This window comes from Vanessa cardui, chromosome 2, assembly GCF_905220365.1.
Source record: "Vanessa cardui chromosome 2, ilVanCard2.1, whole genome shotgun sequence".
Classification (NCBI taxonomy): Eukaryota; Metazoa; Arthropoda; class Insecta; order Lepidoptera; family Nymphalidae; genus Vanessa; species Vanessa cardui.
Window position 1 is genome coordinate 9,893,923 of NC_061124.1, and position 23,437 is coordinate 9,917,359.

Here is a 23,437-nt window from a genome sequence, read left to right on the forward strand (position 1 = left end):
GATGTCACCGGTAACTGTTATCATAAATTTAAAAGTTTTTTTTATCCATTATTGGTAAAAATCAAGCGTTAAAAGAAGAAGGATTTATATTTTTAAATATAATTTAACTTTATAAAATAAATAGCAGATGTATAAACTGCATTATAAGAATATAGTAGCTTAATGTTTTGGCATAAAGATTCGAGTTTAACTGATAATAATAAACTAATATGTTAATGTAACGTTTCGGTTTAAAATTTTGTGGGTACTTAGCGCTTGAATTGTCAAAATAGATACATTCCTTAAGTAGAATAATAAATTAACGATAATTTTATTATGTTAACAAATAATATATTAATTAAAAATAAAAATACATATTTTGTTCAAATATAAAGTCAATGTTAAAAATTAAGTTACACAATGTTTGCCGCCTTAAAATTAAACTAGCGTATCTTATCTATTCATTAAAGATAATAAGCTGAAGTGATTTGTCACACCTTATAAAGCGAAGTAATGTTAAGAAATAACCCAGATGAACCTCCTTTTAGTTTAAAACTCACCAATGTCAAAGGTGCAACAGGATCTACCACTGGCGTGCACTTGATAACGTTATTTTTCACAAAATAAGAGACACGTAATTATTAAAAATAAACAAGTACTGCGAAGCACGATTAAAACTGAAATTACTAAAATTCAATAACAGCAAATATGTTTATGACATATTATAGCATGCATAGTGTCGATGTATTCGTAAAGTTTAAGACAGCTCGGAGTCGACTGAGCACGCAGCACACGAGACGGTCGGCCGCTGGCCGTGCCGACGCAAGACTGTATCTGAATTCCCGACTCTCGCGAGCTTTCGTATTCGACTATTCGCCGAGAAGATACCCATCCCGCTCGCGCAACCGGTCACCTGCTGTTTAAAAAAATAAGGATCCTAACATTTCGGCGAAATACGAACCACACCAAACAGCACTTTATGCATAGACAGGTACGCGGGTTGTTCGTTTATCGAGCCCGCATTAACATCCAGGGTAGTTGCTGACTGAGCCAGTTTCGTTTAAACGTTCTCTCACGCATCGGTTACACTACAAAGTACAAACTACGAACCGTTCGCACGCCGCAAGCTGTAATTTGGATACATTATCTATCATTCAGCATCTCGGAAATTGCAGCTATGGGAGCGATGCGGTCTATAGATCTGGCATGATACGAGCCAAGAAACTAACGCTTCGTTGATAACGAACCAAATACACAGCAGTGCATTTTAGCGGCCCACCTGTAATCACCGATACAAACCGACTCGTCGTTACAAAGCACATATTCAATTCAATTTACCCGTTGTTTCCATGGTTTATCTCGGTGAACATCCTACGTCAATATTTATGGATGCAAAGTAAAGAAACTTCTCGGCGTGTTTACAAACCCTATTGCGCTGTTAGGACAAGTTTTCACTGTGTGTTACCAAAGATTATCCCAGGCAGGTTCGATATGCTTGTGCAAACGAACCTCACTGTTTTGTAGGTAGCAATATCAGCGGTGAAATTCGTGCTCCGAGCCTCAATACGTCGACGGTCGACACACGACTTACAGCTAACTTTATACTTATTTAAACTTTCATAAATTACTCCGACTTGTCTTATAAAATATTGCTAACATTAAAAGTGACGTTTTGCTATAAATTATTGCCTAATATTTTGCAAATTTATGACACAATAATTAAAAACACCATTTTATATTATCTATATTAAACTAAAAAGGCTTCAATAAAGATAATATCTATTTATAAACGTTACGTAATATTCTAATTTATTAGCACAGTTGTTTTTACACAAATAAAAGACATTTTACTAATATCAAAAGATAGAAATTGCTACATCGTTCGTAAAACAGTCATTTAGGTAAATTATTTTTTTACACAATATTTACCATGATACAAATGAGCTCAAAACTTCTAATACGCTTTTATATATTGTCTTTAGGTTTTGGTACCATATCTAGTTTTACGCCAATACAAACTTGAAGGATTTAAGGGGCAGGACACAGGAAAGCACTCAGTACTTCGTCGACTTTAAAATTGAGAATGGACTTTTTTTCTGAGTTCCATGTCGTTTTCTCAAATATAAGGTATGTATAGGTATATATAAGGTACCACAGTTATCTTATCAATAGACAGACGGACAATAAGTGCCAAGACTAAATATAGCAATAATTTTTTTTTAAATTATTTAATACGTGAAACAAAGATCTGTAATTTTAATTGAAATATTTAATAAATTATGATCGCTTGGAATGGTGGCAAGAATGCCATCAGCATTTCTCTGTTAAATCGCCATTCCGATTCACTGGACAAAAAATTAACCAGGTCTCCCATGATCAGGGCAATTACTAAACACTTTGGAAATTAATAAAACATAACAAAGATATGCCTACATCCATTAAGTCTTTAATAGAGACCGCCATTATCCAAATTACATATATAAAGCTACATATATAAATATATATTTATCTTAAAGAATCGAGTATTCTTTGAATAATGACTTCATCGTGATGTACCTTATCGATAATAATTATCGGGAAACATATAATGGCATATTACAGAATTACGACTCATAGTTTGTAGCGAAATAAATTACAACTAACTTTAAAATTTAATAATTCATTTGTAAACTGAAGAGAAAGTTGAACTAATTATTCGCTAACATATTTTACTATATATAACTATTTGCTTTAAATTGTTTGAAAACAGTAGTACAATATTGAAACTAATTTGTCTATAAGTTAAATCATATTAATCATTAGAAGTTTCTAATGTGATGTAAATATATAAATGCCATAGTATATTTAGTATCAGTATTGCATCCATGAGGAGCCGGGAAGGTCGCTTGTTAGTAAACAAAGTAAACATGACCTATTAAAAATAACGTATGCTCAAAATTCTGCGAAAAAAAGTATATTTGAGATCACTTTAAGAGAGTGAGACAGATAAACTGTAATAGAAAACAATTTAAATCATCCAATCATAAACAGTTACGTCATTCTGTCAAAAATACAAGTAATACGAAATTTATCCGTCTTTACATCTGGTTAGAAATATATACTAGCATTTATAGTATCCTCACGCTAATGATCACGTGAATTATGTTATTTTGTAATTATCTAAAATAGGTGTACTTGGCTTCCTCACCTAAGTCATTGTGATGATCAACAGTGATGTAATGCTTTGATAAAAGATTTAATCACGTTCGTAAACATAACTGTGGTCAGTTGTTATGTACACTCAACTGACGTCATAAAAATACACTTAATAGAAAATGGTTACTGTTTAATTTAGGTTAGGTTTATACAACTTTTGACTACCCACGGAGTCGTTTTCTTCTTATTGAAAAATAAAATAGTTTCCAAACGGAAAACGTAATAATAATATTACAAAGATTGGTCATGTAACAGAAATATCGGTACCGAAAAAAAGTTCTCGTTGTGTATCTGATATAAATAAAAATTGCAGAGGAAATATAATTTGTAGAGTATTTTTTTCTCATAGAGTATTGTTTTCTTAAAAAGGTAACGCCGATTTACCTGCGGTGCCTACTTTTTTCTTTGAAAACATTTATTCATTACAATTCACGTGTCACCATATTTATTTCACAATTTTTAATATTACTTAATAAAAAAATACCGCACGTTTAAACAACATATATTGTTACAAACAATATATACAAAGTTTGTAACGTAGTACCTAACTACGTTGAATTGGTCTTGCCGCGAAAAGTCATTTTCATTGTAGTATTTTAATGTTTCGGTTAGAATACATTACCAGTCTGTTGAATTCAAAAAAGTTGTCATATAACACACACGCATGTCTGACTCTCCGAAGATATATCTTGCCTTCAACTAGCACTTGGCCAGCGAGGTAGAATATAAGCCTTACTTTACCAATTCTAAGAAGAAACCTGTGCCTAGCATTACCAATTTCATTTATTATTTCTATTTACAGACCGAGTTACTTATAATACTGATAAAAAATACTTTTGGAACTTTTAAAAAGTCTATGGTTTCTGGCAAAATAATATATTATGTATATACATTAATTGAAGCGTATCTCATTGTCTAATATATACTTTACAATAAAAAACCAAATGTTATGATATTTGAACACATATTTAAAACACCATTGTCATTAGAATTTGACCAACTTTTGTATTTAAACGTTTCTACAGCTATTTAAAAATATTTTTTGCCTTTCCTCCATTTAAAACTAAAACGAAATATTAACTTTGTTTAATCTGTAATCAATTTGAATAAACCAATCAACAAATAGTGACTCAATTTAAAGTCACAGCGATACATTCGGTATTTTAGACTGAAACTTTAATTATTTAAATAACAGAACAAGGAGTGTAAGTTTATTGCTAGATCAAGTAACGTAGATTGAAGTCGTTTCATGACGAATATATCGCTAGCATTAACTATAAATACGGCTCTAACTGCCAATCCAAAGTATAAATCGACCACCCGAAGGCTCTCGAGTCCACCTGCCTTCGAACATCCTGTTCGTTCTTTATAGGTCTTCGACTGATGCTTGTAAGGAAGTTCTTATTAGACTTATTTATTTAAGCTGGGAATGCTCAACGAGTATAAGATAAAGAGGCTCCATTCACGAATCTGATAAGGTAAATGGCGAACTTCTGTTTATAGCGTGATTTTTTGTTTTTTATTTGGTGTGTTTATCCCAGAATTAAAAATCTTCGAATCCATAAGAGAAATAATATATTATACATTTTTTTTAATTTGTTCGGTTATCTTTTGCCGCTTTGATTTATTTTTGGTGGTTTCTGGGTACTTACCACCCACTCAACAGATAATCTACCATCAAACAGCAATTCTTAGTTTTGATGTGTTTTGATTTGTATGAAGTTTTGAGTTTTACCTAAGGACATTACATATTTACTCAAAAGGTTAGTGGCGTATTGATCTTATGCAAGAAATGGTTTTTATATCTTACAGAGCCAATATATATGGGCGTTAGTGACGACTTACCATCAGGTACTCCAATTGCAGGCCCGCCTATCTATCATTAAAAAGCTAGCAAAATAAGCCCGAATAACGCAGACTACTCCTAAAACCGCTACTGAATAAAACCAATCGAAGGATTATTGCATTTAATCGAAGTTTATGTTTTTCAAAAGCTTAATTTCTATTTAAACCCTTGTCCTTTAGTGAAATATTTCAAATAAATCGGAAATATTTCGCGGACTTAATTACCATCGAAGAAAAAAAACAATTGGTCAATTTCCCACTAAATTTTTCTCCTAAACACATTATTAATTGCTCTCGAAGACACGACACTTTTATTTATTGGCCATAAACATATGTATAAATTCATATATACAATACGTCTGAGCTTCGTTGAAAGGTCAGAAACTTAAAAACATTACACGACTACTATTAAACGATTATTCGGTTATTATTTCTTTATTCTGTTTTACATGCACGAATGTCCCGGAAAGCGTAGTTCCAGGGTCAGCATAGACTGCGCAAATATTTGTAAATATTGTTCATACAGAAGTAATAAAATTGAGTAGCTATAGACTATACTTTAAAAAAGGCACCATCGACCGCCCAAAGACATTGGGAGCGTAAGAAATTTTAATAATTCCTTACATCTTTAATGCGCCACCAACCTTGAGGTCCAAGTTATTATGTATCATGTGCCTGTTGTTACCCTGCCTCATATACTACCCTTATCACCACAAGGCAACAAAGTATAGCTGGTTGGCGATAAAATAACCAGACTGAGTCGTACCTACACAGACGGGCTTGAGCAAAACCCTAAAATACTAACACCAAGCAAGTATATACAATAAAACTTAGATATTTTCAAATTAATATAAGTAAGCCTATCTCAATAGATAATAAATAGTAAAAACTCTTTTCTATTAGACTTTTCAATTGTTGAAAAAAAAATTGACAATAACTTTTCGTAAACATTGCAAAACATGTTTAATAATATTTTTTACTTCATTATTTTATAAATATTTTAGTTGTTTGCGAAATACTTTAAATGAAAGAGATTTAGGAAATTACTTGAATATTCAATATGGCGGGTAAGTCTAATTATATTTATGCTTATATCATAAAATAAATACGAAAAGTAATCAATACTAACAACTATATATTAGGGGTTTATTTTTTCTAACAAATCTGGGATTTCGCAAAATTGTCAATACACTGTTTCAAATTATGACAATTATATTACGTTTAGTAATAGCATATTCATTTTCCACTTCTCCGCAAATTGTTTCTGTCACTTTTGAGGAAGTTTGGGCTTATCCCACCAAGCTCAAGAACGGATCAATGGATACAGGTGCTGTAGATTCTCATCCACCCAGTGTGAGTTTCCTCACGATATTTTCCTTTACCGCTGAGCACGAGATGAATTATAAACACACACTAATATCATGAATGGAGTTGTACTTACCCCGTGTTTGATCAAAATTATTTAAGATTCACGTCTTGTAACCACTGGGCCATGACAGCTGAAGCATTTCAATATTTTTCCTTATATATTTCAGATGAAACGGCTGTGTTACTCAACATTGGCGACATGATTGATCTCGCGATAGGTTCGCCAGAGGTAAATCATAAAGAAACTCCATATTGTAAAAATAATTATTACAAAAAAAATTAATCGTCTTGTCGTAATGAAGTGTTGCGCTTTGCAGCTTAAGATTTTAACTATAATATTGTTGTTAGGGATTTACATTATTATTAGCAACAAATGATATCTCAAGGAATTAAAATAATTCTTTTTTTACCTCCTACTTATAGTCTGTATCACATCTAATACTTTCACATCGCAAGATGGCTTGTATACAGTTGAACTATTAAGTTTCTATACTTGATATTGTCTATGAATCCTCTATCATTAGTTTTGTTAGTTTTAAAACTCTCTCATAAATAATTAATAAATTTTCTTTCCTTATAACCCTAAGTATGTTATTAGAATAATTACTCAATATACATATATTAAATATAAAAGCATTTAATTATAAAGACGACCAGGGTACGTAAATCGTAAATCTATTGAGGCCCGCTGATCACGAAGGATCAATTGAACTCAGAATTTCCTTCGTGATCAATACGATGAATAGTATCTATAGTAGCTTGACCCTTTTGATCTTCCATCAAAAAACCTTATTCATGTGATAAGAAAATGCCAAAGGCAATATAACTCACTTTAATTACTTTAAATCAAGCTTTCACATTACGATTAATTTATACAGAGTACTTTACAAATGTCATAAATGTTTGTGTTTGTATAGCTTGTAATATATTACCTACTACTAATATTGTGAAAAGCTGGTTGGTTATATATGTATGTTACTAGCCATCCGCCTCAGCTTCGCAGGGGTGCAAAGCTGCTACTAAATATGCTAGAGAATTTGTTCATTTACATCACATTACAAACTTCTGAAATTGTCAGCGTCTCATTTACTATATTGACCATATATTATATACAAAACCTTCCTCTCGAATCACTATCTATTAAAAAAAACGCATCAAGATGCGTTGCTTAGTTTTAAAGATTAAAGTATACATAGGGATATAAGGACAGAGAAAGCGACTTTGTTTTATACTATGTAATGTAAATAATTATTACATTTAATTAAAATTGACTTGACCGCAGGTAGGTGTCGTAGACTTTGGCATGCTGCATTCAGTGTTACACTGTCTCGCTCAGCAGCTGCGAGTGTCTGGGAAAAACGTAGAACTGAGAGGAAACGCTGGCGGGCTCCCCGTCGGACGGACTAAGGCGCACACTGTTACAATCAGCGAATTCATTGTTGACACAGAAGAAAAGGTTAGATAAAAGAAATAAAAATTCATGTTAATTTTAGTAAGCACTAGGAGTAAAGTAAAAAATCCCAAGCCATACATTTGGTCAATATGTAATAACGCCGATTTAATTATATTTAATTGGGTGCATATTCATCATATCTATATATATAAAATAACAAGTTCTTACTGACTGGTTCATCATCGTGGAGTAGAGTCTATTAAAGTTAGAGCCTTGAAATTTGGTAAGTACTATAGGAACCCACTAGGGGTAGGGGTTGAAAGTTTGTATGGTATATATTTTTTGCGTTAGAAACAACAAATGAAATAAACACTTATGTGGTACACAAAGTGTCTTAAATTAACTTAATATTTTAAATAACTCTCAGGGACAGTTATAAAGAAAAAAATATCCGGCGTTACTTTTGATAAATTATTTCAATGGTCTAATACGTTGAAACTTTACGGATCAAAAACGGGGATCAACGAACCATCTGTGACAAGCCATTCAAGATTCGATACCGTTTGTTAAAGCCGGTAGTGTTCTGGCTTCAACGTTTTTTTATAGTCTGACTGTTAATTATTTTAAATTAAACTTCGACATATGTCACAACATTTTATCGCAATAATACAATATTTATTTATTTATTCTACAAATTAATCCGTCAAAAAGTATTGTACCCGTCCCCGCTCCTCATGGGATATGAGGTCACATAAAATTTAAATTAAAGAATAAACATGTAATAAAAAAAGCTTATGATAAAAACTGTACTAAAATCCGTCGCGTAGTTTAATAGTTCTGAGCGTATAGATGGTGGGATGCGACTTTGTTTGATACTATGTAGATATTTAATTACTTAACAAATACCTAATTGAATATGAATTTCAGGATCCAGCAGGAAATATGGTAAAGAAAGCAGAACTACGTAAGATTTTTAACTTCTAATCTTTTAAAAATATACAATTTATATTAATATTAACGTGTATATTATATTAATATATTTTATTTTGATTACAGCCCCTCCTCAAATTCCAACAAGTGATCAAGAAACAATATTAGTGGGTAAATATGATCTTTTTATATCCCAAGATTTTTAACGATTCAGATTTATTTAAAAAATATGTGAATGAATATGTGGAACTTCTCTTTTGTCTATATTTTTACACCACTATTATGCCTGATAATGTGTGAAGTGTATGTATTACATACACTACACATTAATTATTTTTTGAATGACTCAGTTAATTACATAACGATATTTTCAAAGAATTCATTCAAACAAAGAAGTATTTTAATTTCTATACTTAAGTATCACAAAGTCCGTTTAATAAAATAATTTGTCTTTACAGTTGAGAAAAAGAAGTTGATTGAATCGCCGGGTTAGTACGAAGATTTTAATATTTTCATAGTCGTTTACATTATCCTTGCGAGTTGTTATCGAAATATTTTAAATAACAAGGAAAAAATATCTTTATTATTTCATACAGACATACGGTCTAGAAAATGGGCTGCCTGATGGTAGGTGATCATCACTACCCATAATATTTATGGTACTTTCAGAAGTATTAATTAATCCTCATATCATTCATACGCTAGTAAACTGTGGAGCTAAAATGTAATGTCACTTATATACCTGTGTAAACACAACGGAATGGGTGGTATGTATCACCAAATATAATAGGAACTGCCCCACAAATGGGCGTATGTCGCCTTTCCTCTTGATGATAAGAAGCTGTATGGATTAGTTACATATTTGGTGAATTTTTATCCCATACAAATTAAGTGATGTTTGCACAGATTTGATATTGAAATATTGGGTTAAGATTCAGGGATTTTAAAACTGGGACACCTGGGCTCTGATAATATCTTCAATTTTAAATTACGATTAATTGACATAATTATATTGACGACGAATTAATTGATATTAATATCAGCCGTTGGAGCGCAACGCACCCGGACTCCCTCTCCAACTAAAAACGAGGCATCACCGTTACAACCCATCAGTTCCACGGAGAAACTGTCCCTTGTCACGATCAGTAAATTCAATATACTCGAAAACACAGTTGAAGATTTAAAAAATCGTGTATATGGAAGTATTCCGAAAAATGAAGATATTTTGGAAGAAGTGAGGTAATCTGGACATATAAATATCATAGCTTACGTATACCGTTAATCTTTATCACAGCGCAGGACAATTCGTCCCATAAAAAATACCTGAAATAGAAACCATTTGACAAATTGTATAGTCTGACATGTATTATACATTAGACTTTAATATAAATGAAGTAATTTATGTTTAAGATTTTAATTTATTCTTCCACAGGTCACAAACTAATCTGAAAGCTATTACTGATATGTGGACTTCCTTAAATGTATCTTCCCGATTAGAAGCAACGGAAGCTGGCCTAGCGAAATTAAGTTCTTTAGTACAAGATATTATAACAGACACGACGGGGTTGCAAGAGGAACTAAAAAATCGACCTTCAGTAACGTAAGAAATGACTAATTAAATATATTAATTTTAAGAACAATCATTCTATCATCTATCTCAATCATCTAAAATTAACTTCATTTGACAGTCCTTCAGTGCTGCATAGACCATCAACAGCCCCAGCACCATCAGAAATTCCATCAGCAGCTGCAGAACCGTCAGCAATTGCATCAGCTGTTCCCTCGGCAATCACTCCATCACCACAAATTACGGCTCCTGCTAGCGTTCCCTCAAGCAAAAGGGAAACACCAAATATACAATCACAGATAGATCGGCTACGGAGTGATCTCGACAATTTGACGAATACTTTGTATAGTGCACTTGGAGATCAAATAGCTGGATTGGGTATGATTACGGAAACATCAGAATAAAATGATTGTCATTAGAGTAATGATTATGTTATAGTACGACACAACTTAGATGTAACATCGGCAAAATTCGCAAAACCGATCACATCCGAATTGAGTACGCTTTCCCAAATTATCAATATTTATTTCTCATGCAAATATCATCTTTGCACAAACGTAATAACTTGTAATATCATATGACCTAATATATTTGTCAATTTGACACCTCGATTTACATGCACTTGCTTTCTCTGACGCGTGAATCTATAGCGACGAATAGCGTCGAATGGCGCGATAGGGAGCTATTTCAATTGGTTGTGTAAATCGACAGTAATCGGTTTTATTTTCATTCCATTGCATTTTCCGATGCTACATCTAATTTGTGTCATACTATACATACCTTTCAAATGACTTTTTAATATATTTGCTTTCCCTTTTATCGAACGTTAAATACTATTTTAATTATATTTAAATAAAGGGATAAGAACTTTTCAAATATTTAAAACACTTGTTGATTGATAAATTTACGTTTATACTTATAATAAATTTATCATCAGCACCACCAACGCAAGCACAAGCAGTGTCACAATTGGAAGCACCAACACCACAGTCACAAGCACCAACACAGCAAGTGCAAACGCCAACACAGCAAGTGCAAGCACCAACACAGCAAGTGCAAGCCCCAACACAACAATCGCAAATGCCGTCACCGCAATTGCAATCATTAGATGCACCAAGCAAGCTAACTCCGACGCCTTCAGGTAAACACGATGTTTCATGATTTTATGTAGTAATAAAAAAGTAGAACATGATACACCTAGTCTTAGGAAAGCTAATATTAATAGTAATGAAAAATAAAATTTATTCTAACTAATAAATTAATTATTTTTTAGAACGGCGACCATCGGAATATCCTAAGCAAACTTCCCCAATATCGAATGCTATGATTGCTGAAATTATGGAAAGAATAAATAATTTAGAAAAACGTGTTAATAAATGTTGTGAAAGCATCGGTAAAAATGATGGTGTCTTACAAGATCAGGTGAGAATTATAGTTTTATTTTAGTTCAACGCGACTTATAAGATACAATAAATATTTTTTTAATATATACATACATGTTTTAGGCAAATTCATTCCAAGATCAATTGGAGTATTTAACGAAACAAGTGGCATCGTTAACAGAAATATTTTCTGCTGGCAAAATGTCTCCGAACCTCACAAAGGATTTACAAGGTATGCAAAATTCAAATGAAAATTTTTGCCACATTTCCCCCGTATTAATAGATCTTAATCTACAGGTTTGATGACACTTTTCCAAACTGTTCAAGAAATGCAAGAACAGTTGAAACAAGTGCACAATACGGCACTTCAACTGGCCACTGAAAAAGAAGACCGACAGTATCACATGAATGTAATATGTCGTGTTGAAATACCTATATGTAAAATATTCGGTTGTTTAAAACGTAGCTTAATTTATTTCTTTTTTCCGCTAGGTTCTGTTAGAACAGATAGAATTGCTGAAGACAGTAAAACTTGATCGCGAAGATATGATTGAAGCAATGGCTGACAAGGCAGATATGCGTATGTTGGCGCGCAAAGTGTCCCATGATCAATTTGAACTGGCCTGCGATGACCTTTCACGAGGCCTAGAACATGCACTCGGAAAACTTAACATGCAAGTGAGTTTAAAAAATGTTATGTTTTCTGTTATTAAAGTTAAAATCAATGAAACGAATTCATTTAAATTTTGCGTGAAGCAAATTTGTACTTCAAGAAAACATTGTCCAGTCGTTATAAAAGCAATAAAGAATACCAAAGCTGTAACAGATTAACAAAAACTTTTTAGACTTGTAGATCTCCAAAAAATTTAAAAGTCGACAGTTTATACTTCAGCATCAAACTGTTTGACCTAATTATCTTCCATATTTCATATGAAAAAGTATCAATCGATATGCGGTTAAAAAAATCAATCGAAATCAAAATATAGTAAATTTAAAAACATCTTAAACACAGGCATTCAGGAGGCTGTGGTCCTGATTAACAGACATCACGTTTTCGCATATCAGCACGACGGTCCTGTCCATATATACATACAACGTTACAGTAACAGAACAGAACAGTAACGTTATTACATTAATAAAATGTCTCAATCAATGTTGTTTTTATTTTATCAGGAGGCGCTATGGCAACAAGCTTTAGATGACATTCAAAGGGAGATCGAGATGAAACTCGACAAGATGGAATTGTCTCCGGTTAAAGATTTCTTCAACCACAAATTACGGCAGCTGCAAGATAACCTCAAGCAAATGGCTTCGCTGCGGCGTGAAGTCGAAGCAGCTGGAACGAAACGACGTCTACTTCGGTATATTACTAAACATGTTTAAATGCTAGTCATTGTTATATCATCGAATCGTAAGTCGATTCTTATCGTAATATAATAATTATAAGAATCGTACCTACACAATAAGGACCGTAAAGTAAGTCATCAGTATCATTTTTTTTTTCTCGCTGGAAAAACGCATTACGCGCTTCCCACACGTGATGGAAAGTGGGGGGGGGGGGTATGTGGGATTCCCCGGAGCCCTGAACGCCGAGTACGCCCAAGCACACCGGGTTTACCCACTAAAAAACCAGCGGTACCCTCTCCGTCTTTCGGCGGACGCCACGGGGTCGCTTACGCATGCTACCGTGACGCCCTAATCATCAGTATCCTGAAAATAAATGAAATATTCCCTTTAAAACATATAAAACTCGATGAAGGTAACCAAGATCTATACCCTCCATTTCTGAAGGCGGATTATCAACGAGACATTGTCTTGTGTTATTATAATATTGAATTTGAATTAAACAGGGACGTGAACTGCATATCCTGTGATGCAAACGCGGTTATGCCAACGGAACCGCCTTCCACTCTCCCCGTGTTAAGGCCACTGCAAGCAAACATATCTATGAAGCCTTATCTGAGCTATGAATTAGGTAAGTATAGTAGGACACAAATTAGATGTAGCATCGGAAAATGCAATGGAATGAAATTAAAACCGATTACTGCCGATTTATACAACCAATAGAAATAGCTCCCTATCGCGCCATTCGACGCTATTCGTCGCTATAGATTCACGCGTCAGAGAAAGCAAGTGCATGTAAATCCACGTGTCAAATTGACGAATATTAGGTCATATGACATTACAAGTTATTACGTTTATGCAAAGATCATATTCGCATGAGAAATAAATATTGATAATTTGGTATAGCGTACTCACTTAAGATGTGGTCTGTTTTACGAATTTTACCGATGCGACATCTAAGTTGTGTCGTACTATACATACATACTTAACTTAATGTTATTTCAGAATAAAAAACAAACATACTAAAATTATTTCTCCAAGTGATTTGTATTTGCTACGTTGTAATACTAGTACAGATTTGACAACTATGTACGTAATAAGTACTTATCTTTAACAACATTTGAACATAGACGCAATACGCAAGACGCAAGCGACAAACGTACCACAGCGTAATCTGCACGACTGGGAGAACATCGACAAGCAAATGACTCAACAAAAACCGCCCCAAAAAATAAGGTTCGTTTAAATAAATCTGTTGTATATTTGAGAGTCGTGATGGCCCAGTGGTTAGAACGCGTGCATCTTAACCGATGATTGCGGGCTCAAACCCAGGCAAGCACCGCTGATTCATGTGCTTAATTTGTCTTTATAATTCATTTCGTTCTCAGCGGTGAAGTAAAACATCGTGAGGAAACCTGCATGTGACAAATTTCATAGAAATTCTGCCACATGTGTATTCAATCAACCCGCATTGGAACTGCGTGGTGGAATATGTTCCAATCCTTCTCCTCAAAGGGAGGGGAGGGCTTTAGTCCAACAGTGGAAATTTACAGGCTGTTGTTGTTGTATATTTCGTTAACATCAGCTATTTGATAACACGATGCTATACTCTAAAGTACTAGATCACAAAGGTCATTTTTATTTGAAATTGTTATCATTTACGATTTTATGTATTCAGGTCGGAAACAGGAAAACACATATGTAACCGATACTGCGGCGGCTCGCACACTGTAACAACGGCTATGCAACGAGTAGCTCGCCTTGGACACTTCATGAAGCAGTGGGGACCAGACGTCGTGCCGCTTTCCTCTGGAATGGCTGCCGGTGATGATGGCAGGGTAAAATGTCGATACTAAAATAGTTATATTAATCAAATATAAAAATATATTATATTACAATTGTAATTTTCGGCATTTAACTGAACACAACTTAATTTTTTTTTTTTTTCAGATGTATAAAGTAAGCACAGTCGAGGGTGCAAATGTTGGTTCAGGTGAGTAATAATTATTTTATTTATAAATTGGTTTTTATGAGCGTAATAAAAATTATTTTTGTACAGGCGGAGTGATAGATCCATGCACACTAAAGCCTAAAAAGAGCGACCAACCGAAAACAGCGCAAAGACCGATGACTGCAGTAAGCATGAAATGTGTTAATTTTAATATAATCTGTGAAGTTTTTTTTACTGAAAGCTGTACCAAAATAAGCAAGCGTAAAACCTAAGTGGAAATCGTTTATCGGGCAAGAGTGAAAAGTCCGATTTTAAAAAAAAGCTTTAGATTAGCAGAGTTTATGATTATTATTACTCAGTGTTACGAAAATCATAGCAAACTTTTATAACGCATTTTTTTAAAAGTTATATTTCTTTTGCAGCAAGAGTGTCGCTGTATGGATGGAGATTAATATTTTTCGAATGTTGTTGTTTTTTTTGTAAAGAAGAAAAAAATGTACAAACTATGAAACATTAATTACTTATAAATAAGTAAAAATAAAAATTCAAAAATGTCATTTCATGTTTATTGGTAAATCAATTACCACGTATTCTTATAAAATATCGATAGTTACATAGTCACTAAGTCATAACGGAAACATTTTCCAATATCCAAACGTATCTCTTAATGGAAAATATGGAATTTGCTTAGGTCTAATTTACAGCAAAGCCATTATTACGTTATCTAATATTTACAAATTGAAAAAAAAAATAAAGTTCACAAGTTGACACCTTTGAGTTACTGATTGAAACAGGAAAACAGTTGGAAACATTTCAACTGTATCGAATCATAAATGCTATATAGTCTGAGCTACACTTTTTACAACTAGAGGGATGTGCGGTTGATATATCATCATCTTTACAAATCACCAACATAATCTTAATATTGATAAGACTTCAGTTTCTGATTATACAAACCAACATTAGTTCATAATATGTATGAGATACAATGAACTTTTACTTTTACAGCTATTACATTTCTCTTACTAGATTAATAGTTACAAAATGCATAGAACAATGTTGCCACTATATAAAGAAACAAGTCTATACGCTTACTACGTAGCAGGTTCCAAATAATATAATATAAATTTTGATAAATAGTTAATCCAGCAACCATTAGTTTAAAGTCCAAAACACTTGAAGAGGTATCACGCTGTGGACGAGTTGGTCATTTTTACTCGAGTGTGTTTAGCGATGTCTTCCTCTAGCGCTGTAGTGATTACTAGACCCGTCCCGGCTGTATCGACGCTCCTTGCGCTCGCGGGACCCGCGGGATCTGTCCCGCCGGTCGCGATCGCGGGATCTCTCCTTCTCGCGGGATGTGTCATGACTCCTACTAACGAAGTCAATTAAGTTGATTAAATTCGTTATTATATCATGAATATACAAAATATGTACCATATCCAATAAAATCTCTATCTTTACTAATAGTAAAAAAATATTCGAAGTATTGATTCAGAATTTCTTCTACAGGTAGTTTCTTCACGATGTTTTTAATTAATAAAGAGATGATGAAAATGAGATGACATGAAAATTTGTTATCAAAACATTTAACATAATATTGATTACTTGAATAACTTTCCTAAGTTTAATCTTCTACTCTTATTGATCAAAGTACGACTATATTATCATATACGGTACAAACTCGCCTCATTCTCCCGCAAACCTAAACTGTCATTTATAAACTTATAATAAGAAGAACGAAAGAGTTTTTTTTTTGTTTTGACCTTACCAATATTTTGGTACAACACATGATATCATCATATCGAATGTGTGTGTTATGTACATATAAGTGTATTATATGAAATATTAGCTAAGCTTGAGTCTCTATCGGGGTCAAATTAAACTACCAACCTCCCCTTAAAAAAGTAGTCTATGTACTTCCACTGGACTGAAACTATTTCTATACCTTTCTCCATCTTATCGGTTCAGATGTTTAAGCAACAACAACAGAATTAGTAACAGAATTACTTTCGGATCTATAAGATTAATATAGATGACTCGGGAAGATTTATTTTAGAGTTATTTCTAATATCTAAGCATGTATAGTACGACACAACTTAGATGTAGCATCGGCAAAATTCATAAACCTAATAACTTGTAATATCATATGACCTAATATATTCGTCAATTTGACGCGTCGATTTACATGCACTTGCGTGAATCTATAGCGACGTATAGCGTCAAATGGCGCGATAGGGAGCTATTACTATCGGTCGTGTAAATCGACAGTAATCGGTTTTATTTTCATTCCATTGCATTTTCCGATGCTACATCTAATTTGTGTCGCACTATACGAGTACATAAACAAAACTGCGAACCTGGTTTCACCGCCGGACCGGCTGTCGCGAGACTTCCGGCGGGAGGGGATGCTCGCTGAGCGGGAGCGCGGCGAGCGCGACCTCGAGCGCGACTTGCGGCCCTTCGGCGAGCCGTGCTGCGACTCCCGCTCACTGTTTAAGTTAAAATCATCGAATCTGAAATAACGAACGATTATCGATACAGGATTTACTAAAAAAAAAAAAAATTCTCGGTGCATACTCCTTTGAAAATTATTATATACTAGCGACCCGCCCCGGCCTCGCACGGTTGCAATGCTGATACTAAATATTCTAATGTGTCTTGCAATGTTCCCAGTTATTCAGTCATTCTCTACTATTATTGTGCATGTATTATACATATAAACCTAATTCTTGAATCACTCTATCTACTAAAAAAAACGCATCAAAATCCGTTGCGTTGTTTTAAAGATTTAAGCATACATAGGGATATAGGGACAAACAAAGCGACTTTTTTTTATACTATGTAGTGGAGCGCTATGTTTGTTATTTATTTGCAGCTATGTTAGTTTTATTTTTAAGATATGTTTTATAATTTTAAGACGTGTCCAATTATTCATGTTATTTTTCGAAGACGATTGGAAAATATTCTAAGCTTGCAATATAAAATGGAATAAATTAATAAGATATTGTCGTGCTAAGCAAATGCAAATAAAGTACTACTTTGATTGGATTGATTTATTATCAAATCTAATGCAATGGGACAAGATGACAGCGAAAAATTGTCATCTTTATTATATTTACTCACTTGTTTTTGGGCGTTTGCGAGGAACTGTGACTAGAACTCGAACTCGACGAAGAAGTGGACGATGATGACGAACTTCTAGATCTACAACGAGAACACATTTATATTAGAAAATAAAAAAACTTATTTTTGCTTAACAAAAAGATTATAAATAATTTAATAACAACTTACCTTTTTTTACTTTTTGTTTCCGTTCTTCCATTTTTGTCTACGGCATTAGAGCTATCGTCTTTAGGGCTTACGTCGTCTTTTTGTTTATCGTCATTAGCTGAAATGTAAGTTACGCATAATTAGTGGTATATTCGAACTGTACGGGCGTTATGTTATTTTTATTTGTTTTTATACCCAACAAAATCTAAGTACATCGCAAAATCAACACCGCTAACCCATTTTGGAAGAGTTGCCCTGTTCCCCATCGCTGCCCCATAGATCATACTTAGAGAGATCAGCTTCATCCCCTGACTCTTCCTCATCGTCCTCCTCCCCGGCCTCGCCTTCTTGAGAACCAGATGGTTTAGTCTGTAACAAATGAAACCCTCAATATCCTCCTAGCAATTTGTCAACGTAAAGACATATTTTTAAACTTCATGCTATCATAAAGTCGTATATTATAAATATAGTTCTAAAATTAATTTTGAATTCGGTATGTTAAGAGCGTTTATTAATATTTAATATTTGTATATATTTTTAAATGTTACTACCATATGAAAGTAACAGTAAAGCAAAAAATGTTCTGAATGTAATCGTTTTGACCGAAGAAGCCAATCATATCTTAAAAAAAATCAACAAAATGATATAATAAAACAACACGTATTTTTAGCAACAACAATTAAAAGCTAAATAAAGTTTTAATGTGATGATTGTTAAATACCGTCAAAAACATCTTAAAAATTAAATGAATAATATGTTTTCGTATTAAATGTTTAGTGGATGAATTCGATTGAAGTGTCCTATTTAGGTCGAAATCTATTAAACGCTCTTAATTATATTTATTTTCTACGGTGATAGCATGACATGTTACAAATAATATATCTTCACACTCTTCAATACGTTTCATACAAACCTTTTTCTTTCGTTTGACTCTTTTCCCCTCACCGGTCTTAACACTCTTGTCTGGCTGTTTGACTGTCAATTTCAATCTATTTAACAAAATGGGTTTCGGCAATGCAAAGCTTTTAAAATTCCCTATCACTGGCGCATTCTCGTTTAGATGCGTCGTTTGATTCTTGATGTCATTTGTATTTTTAAGATTAATGTTTAGTTTTTTGTTAACATTCGGCGGTAGTGTCACCGGACCCGGATCGAAAATATCACTTAAAAAAGGAGTATCACCAGTGTTTCCGTCTAATTTTTCTAATTCTCTTTCTATACTTTCATCTTGATTTGATTCTTTCTCCCAATCTTCGTCATTAGTTAAATTGATTGTTTCTAATGTTCCTTCTTCGATGTTATTCCCGTTGTCCTGGCAATTAGCTGATTGATTATGATTTATATTATCACTTGGTTGTTGAGACATTTGTTGTAAATTTTGAAGGGCAAGTAGAAGTGTATTTGTATTTATATTCGATAATAGGTTTGAGAGATCGAAGGGCAAGGGGTTTTGTTGCATTTGAGATTTATTAACGTCATTATTCTTTGCACCTTGTGACGGGCTATCATTCATTTGTTTCAATGGTGATCTATTGACTGTCTCAACTTTTTCTACACTCATTTGATTCAATTTTAAAGTATCCGGGATACCGATAATATCTTTTCGATTATCCGCTCTGATAGTTATTGATTCCAATACATGTACTCTTTTCGATGGACTTACTACTTTAGGTTTTATTTCAGGTACTGCTGGTGACAACAATATTTCTTTATTTTCTGTGATACATTTCATTTCACATCGTTCTATCGGAATGGTTTCTGGTTTATTTACAATGGAATTAGATTTGGTCAATTGTGGTTTATTTAAATTTTCATTTAAATCTCTTTTCATTAATATTGAATTTATAGGTACGGGTGTAATGGGCATAGCATTAGTATTTAATTGTTCATCATTTTCTTGCAAGTCTTTTAGTAAACCTAACAGCATATCGCGTTTATCTATTATAATATTTTCGTTTACTAAATTTGTTTCTGTAGTGTTTTGCGCATCCGAACTTGTACCGTATAACATATTTGTCATGGGACTCTCAGAGCGTATAGAGCCAATATTAGGCGGCGACGGTGTGCGCTTACAATGTATACTCTCAAGATTCATATCAACTGAGTCAGAATTTTTATAAAGAGCGTCATCGTCCTCATCCCATTCTGTTTCATACTTTTTTCGGACACTATCAAAATTATCTAAATCACTATTTTTATCGGGACTTTCTTGTTCCTGTTCGTTGTTGCCAAAAATGTCCATGATACTTTTATTTTTTACAGTCGTATTCGATTGAACAATGTCAAAAACTCGAGACGAATTCTCAGGGGATTTCAAGACGTTTGTTACTATTTCCATTGGCTTATCAAATGGCATGTATTGGTCTGCTATGTCACAACTACTAATTTCATCTTTAGTAAAGTCCTCAATCCGAGTCTCTAGGCCTGGAAGCTGTGCAACATATCCTTGGGAATCTATATAGTAGTCTGAAGTTGGATTTTCAGCAAATATGTCTTTATGTTCTTTATTGGGTTTTTTTGGTGTATTTGAAAATGCGTTACCATTCCCCTTCGCCCAAAATCCCCTTTTCTTTACATTATTTTTGAAATCCTGGTAATTGTTTTTGGCCTTCGCACCCAGCTTTGTAGGCACATATTCACTGGAGTAGCCATCGGTATCCAGTGTATGTGTATCTTGAGCTCTTTGATTTACATTCATATTCGGAAAATTGGACATGTAAATGTTTCCTGTCACTAATGGAGACTGCTCTTTTAATTTGAGAGTGCTGTATCCTTGAAATGTCTGATTCTCTGCAGGTATATATGAATTAATTTCGTTGGGAGGAATTGCACGTTTTTTTACCTTCCGCTTAACTTTCCTTCCATCACCAAATATACGAGACCGAAAGTCTACCTCATCACTATTATACGAAATCGATTCTGAATCAGAGTCACAAATTGACTGCCTTGCATTATTTGTTTTCACAGAAGTGCTATTTCTTGTATTTATAGTTTTTGAATTGAGTTGCTCCAATTCTGATTCAGGATAGTTGGAATCTTGACTATCACAGGAACTGGATCTTGTTCGATGATGTGTTGATGCCGAGTGACTTCTACCTTGTGACAGTCTATCATCTACAGTACTCACAGAACCACCCGCGGGTCTTGTTTCATTATCAATACCACTGATGAGTAACGTATCCGTGCTAACACTTTTTTGCCTCAAACCAAAGATAGCCTGATTATTGACCTCTGGATTTTTAGAACACTCCTCATCACTGTCCGATATTATAGCAATTTCATCAGGATTAGGAAGTTTGTGGGATATCTTATTTTTACAAGAAGTAGGTGTTACAACTTGGTTGGTAAACGGTCTTTCTGCATCCTTCTTAGGTATCTCTAGATGTGAATCAACCAAACATCCAGTTGTCAGAAGTCTTTGTCTCCAAGCAAAAATTGTCTTAAAGTCCGGTGCTGGCTTGTCATACATCGATTCAAACTTGTCTGTACTAATTTTACAGTTGTTATAAACTATAGCAAAAGCTGCCGCTTTAACTCTTTCTTCAACAGTATAAATCACTTCAAAATCTTCAGCTGGATTTGAGCCCGTAAACTTATACACTACATCATTATTAGTAGATGAAACCCTATTTTCCATGACAGGGTTATAAGATTTTAATGCTGGTGACACGCTACTTTCATTCCTACTTTTCTTTGAACTGGTGTCATAGCCTGAAGAGTTCGTGTGATCTTTATCACCTATACTGGAAAAACGTTTACGTTGAATCCCATTAGTCTTGTACGGTGGAATGATTAATTCTCGTCGGTAAAAATTAGGTTGATTTTGAAATTGACTCCGTTTTAATGCCATTTTGTTGAGTGGAGGAAGGTCGCATACTGAACCATCACTAAGACTGCCATTTACTTTTTCAGGAATATTGTTGATTGGTAATGATATATTTGAAACTGGTACCGGCATAACAATGTCCATATTTATTTCCTTCTGCAGCATCGTTGATGGCAACTTTTTGTTTACAGGTCCTTCAGTGATGCCAACCTGAAGGCAGGAAAAATTATCTCCACTTTAATAATGATGTGCTTCAAAATTTATTTCACTTAGCAGTTAACATAAGTCTTCTTAGCTTCAAATTCCATTATCTGCCATTTTTTTAATAGGTATACAAATGAATCAGCGGTTTATGTTTACACTGTTAGAAAATTAAAATTTCTTGCCATTAAGGTTGTTAATGTTAATTTGAAATGAAATAGAATCGAAAATATCCGTACCTTTTCTTCTGAGTTTGACTTAGTTTTTCGCTTCTTTCTCCCAAATTCGTCGTATTCGTCGTCTGAAGACGATTCTCTTCTACGATATTCGACTACACCTCGTTCATTGTAGCCTCCCCCGTAACCAGTACGAGCTTCAACCTGAAATAAATTAAAATTAATTTATTAAAAACACTTCAATAAATTGCAAATAAATAAACAAATAAATTCACTTGCCTCTCCAAATTTCGGCGCATTGCAAACATTGCAAGTCTGACGCCGGGCCCAGTTGACATTAGCGCATTTGTTGCACTGCCAGTCGTCGGCATTAAAAAGTCCGCGGGATTTCTCGGCAGCTGACTTTCCAATTTCAGTACCAAGTTTCTTTTTAAAAGGTTTTACCGCATTCGGTCTTTCCTTATTGCAACGGTAGCAAGAATTTCGACGTGCAAAATTTATATTCCCACAATTCGGGTCGCTACATATCCAATCGCCGTCGTTCATTTTGTTTTGGCCGAAATTTGCACCCTCTAAATTGAATACATTATCATCATAACACTACTAAAATCAATTTACACAAACTTTACCGAACAAAGCATGTCAACATGTAAATAAAAGACAAATTGACAGAAATCGCCACTTTCAAAGAAAACCAAGCACTCTTTCGTAAGAAAAGCAACCAAGATCAAGCTTTATGGCAGCCATGATATGACGCAAAAGTTGCACTTCCTTTCTTAAATCCATAGACATTTAAGACAATCCTAAAATTAACTTCCGTTATATTGTGAGCACAAACAGAGCACAAGTTCTAATAATTGCATAAAAATAAGCAATTGTAATTTTAATGTTTGTATAGATGGGAACCACCAATCTACATGTTTAAAAATTAATAAATGAAAATTTAGTGCTTGAAATTACAATTCGATTTTTCTTTTAGTAGAATCTATTAGCAACTGACAGAAAAC

At 33.8% G+C, this 23,437-nt stretch overlaps 3 protein-coding genes across 4 annotated transcripts in view; 1 reads left to right on the forward strand and 2 right to left on the reverse strand.

The window, feature by feature from the left end:
* LOC124536009 (extracellular sulfatase SULF-1 homolog) overlaps nucleotides 1–818 on the reverse strand; it is a 102,425-nt gene extending 101,607 nt beyond the window's left edge. The window contains exon 1 of the mRNA XM_047112379.1: nucleotides 540–818. The gene's annotated coding sequence lies outside the window, so the exon portion shown is untranslated. The remainder of the gene's footprint in view (nucleotides 1–539) is intronic.
* A 5,138-nt stretch (nucleotides 819–5,956) lies between these two features.
* LOC124542309 lies at nucleotides 5,957–15,511 on the forward strand. The gene is made up of 21 exons (XM_047120279.1): nucleotides 5,957–6,086; nucleotides 6,555–6,616; nucleotides 7,670–7,843; nucleotides 8,708–8,744; nucleotides 8,837–8,881; nucleotides 9,169–9,198; nucleotides 9,754–9,949; nucleotides 10,143–10,310; nucleotides 10,399–10,655; nucleotides 11,215–11,418; nucleotides 11,551–11,699; nucleotides 11,783–11,891; nucleotides 11,957–12,069; nucleotides 12,152–12,337; nucleotides 12,833–13,020; nucleotides 13,510–13,634; nucleotides 14,134–14,239; nucleotides 14,682–14,841; nucleotides 14,954–14,996; nucleotides 15,063–15,139; nucleotides 15,377–15,511. The coding sequence occupies exons 1-21, from the start codon at nucleotides 6,080–6,082 to the stop codon at nucleotides 15,404–15,406; spliced, it is 2,466 nt and encodes an 821-aa protein (XP_046976235.1). The 5' UTR covers nucleotides 5,957–6,079; the 3' UTR covers nucleotides 15,407–15,511.
* LOC124542272 (GATA zinc finger domain-containing protein 7) lies at nucleotides 15,507–23,210 on the reverse strand. Of its 2 annotated transcripts, none has more exons than XM_047120242.1 (8): nucleotides 22,710–23,210; nucleotides 22,494–22,634; nucleotides 19,141–22,263; nucleotides 18,464–18,596; nucleotides 18,249–18,345; nucleotides 18,081–18,161; nucleotides 17,315–17,470; nucleotides 15,507–16,326 (listed from the first exon to the last, which is right to left on the reverse strand). In XM_047120242.1, exons 1-8 carry the CDS (start codon nucleotides 22,974–22,976, stop codon nucleotides 16,182–16,184), a joined length of 4,143 nt encoding a protein of 1,380 aa, XP_046976198.1. In that variant the 5' UTR covers nucleotides 22,977–23,210; the 3' UTR covers nucleotides 15,507–16,181. The 2 variants fall into 2 exon arrangements, with proteins under 2 accessions (XP_046976198.1, XP_046976190.1); XM_047120234.1 differs by having other exon boundaries at nucleotides 15,507–16,329; nucleotides 22,710–23,209.
* Nucleotides 23,211–23,437: the final 227 nt, after the last annotated feature.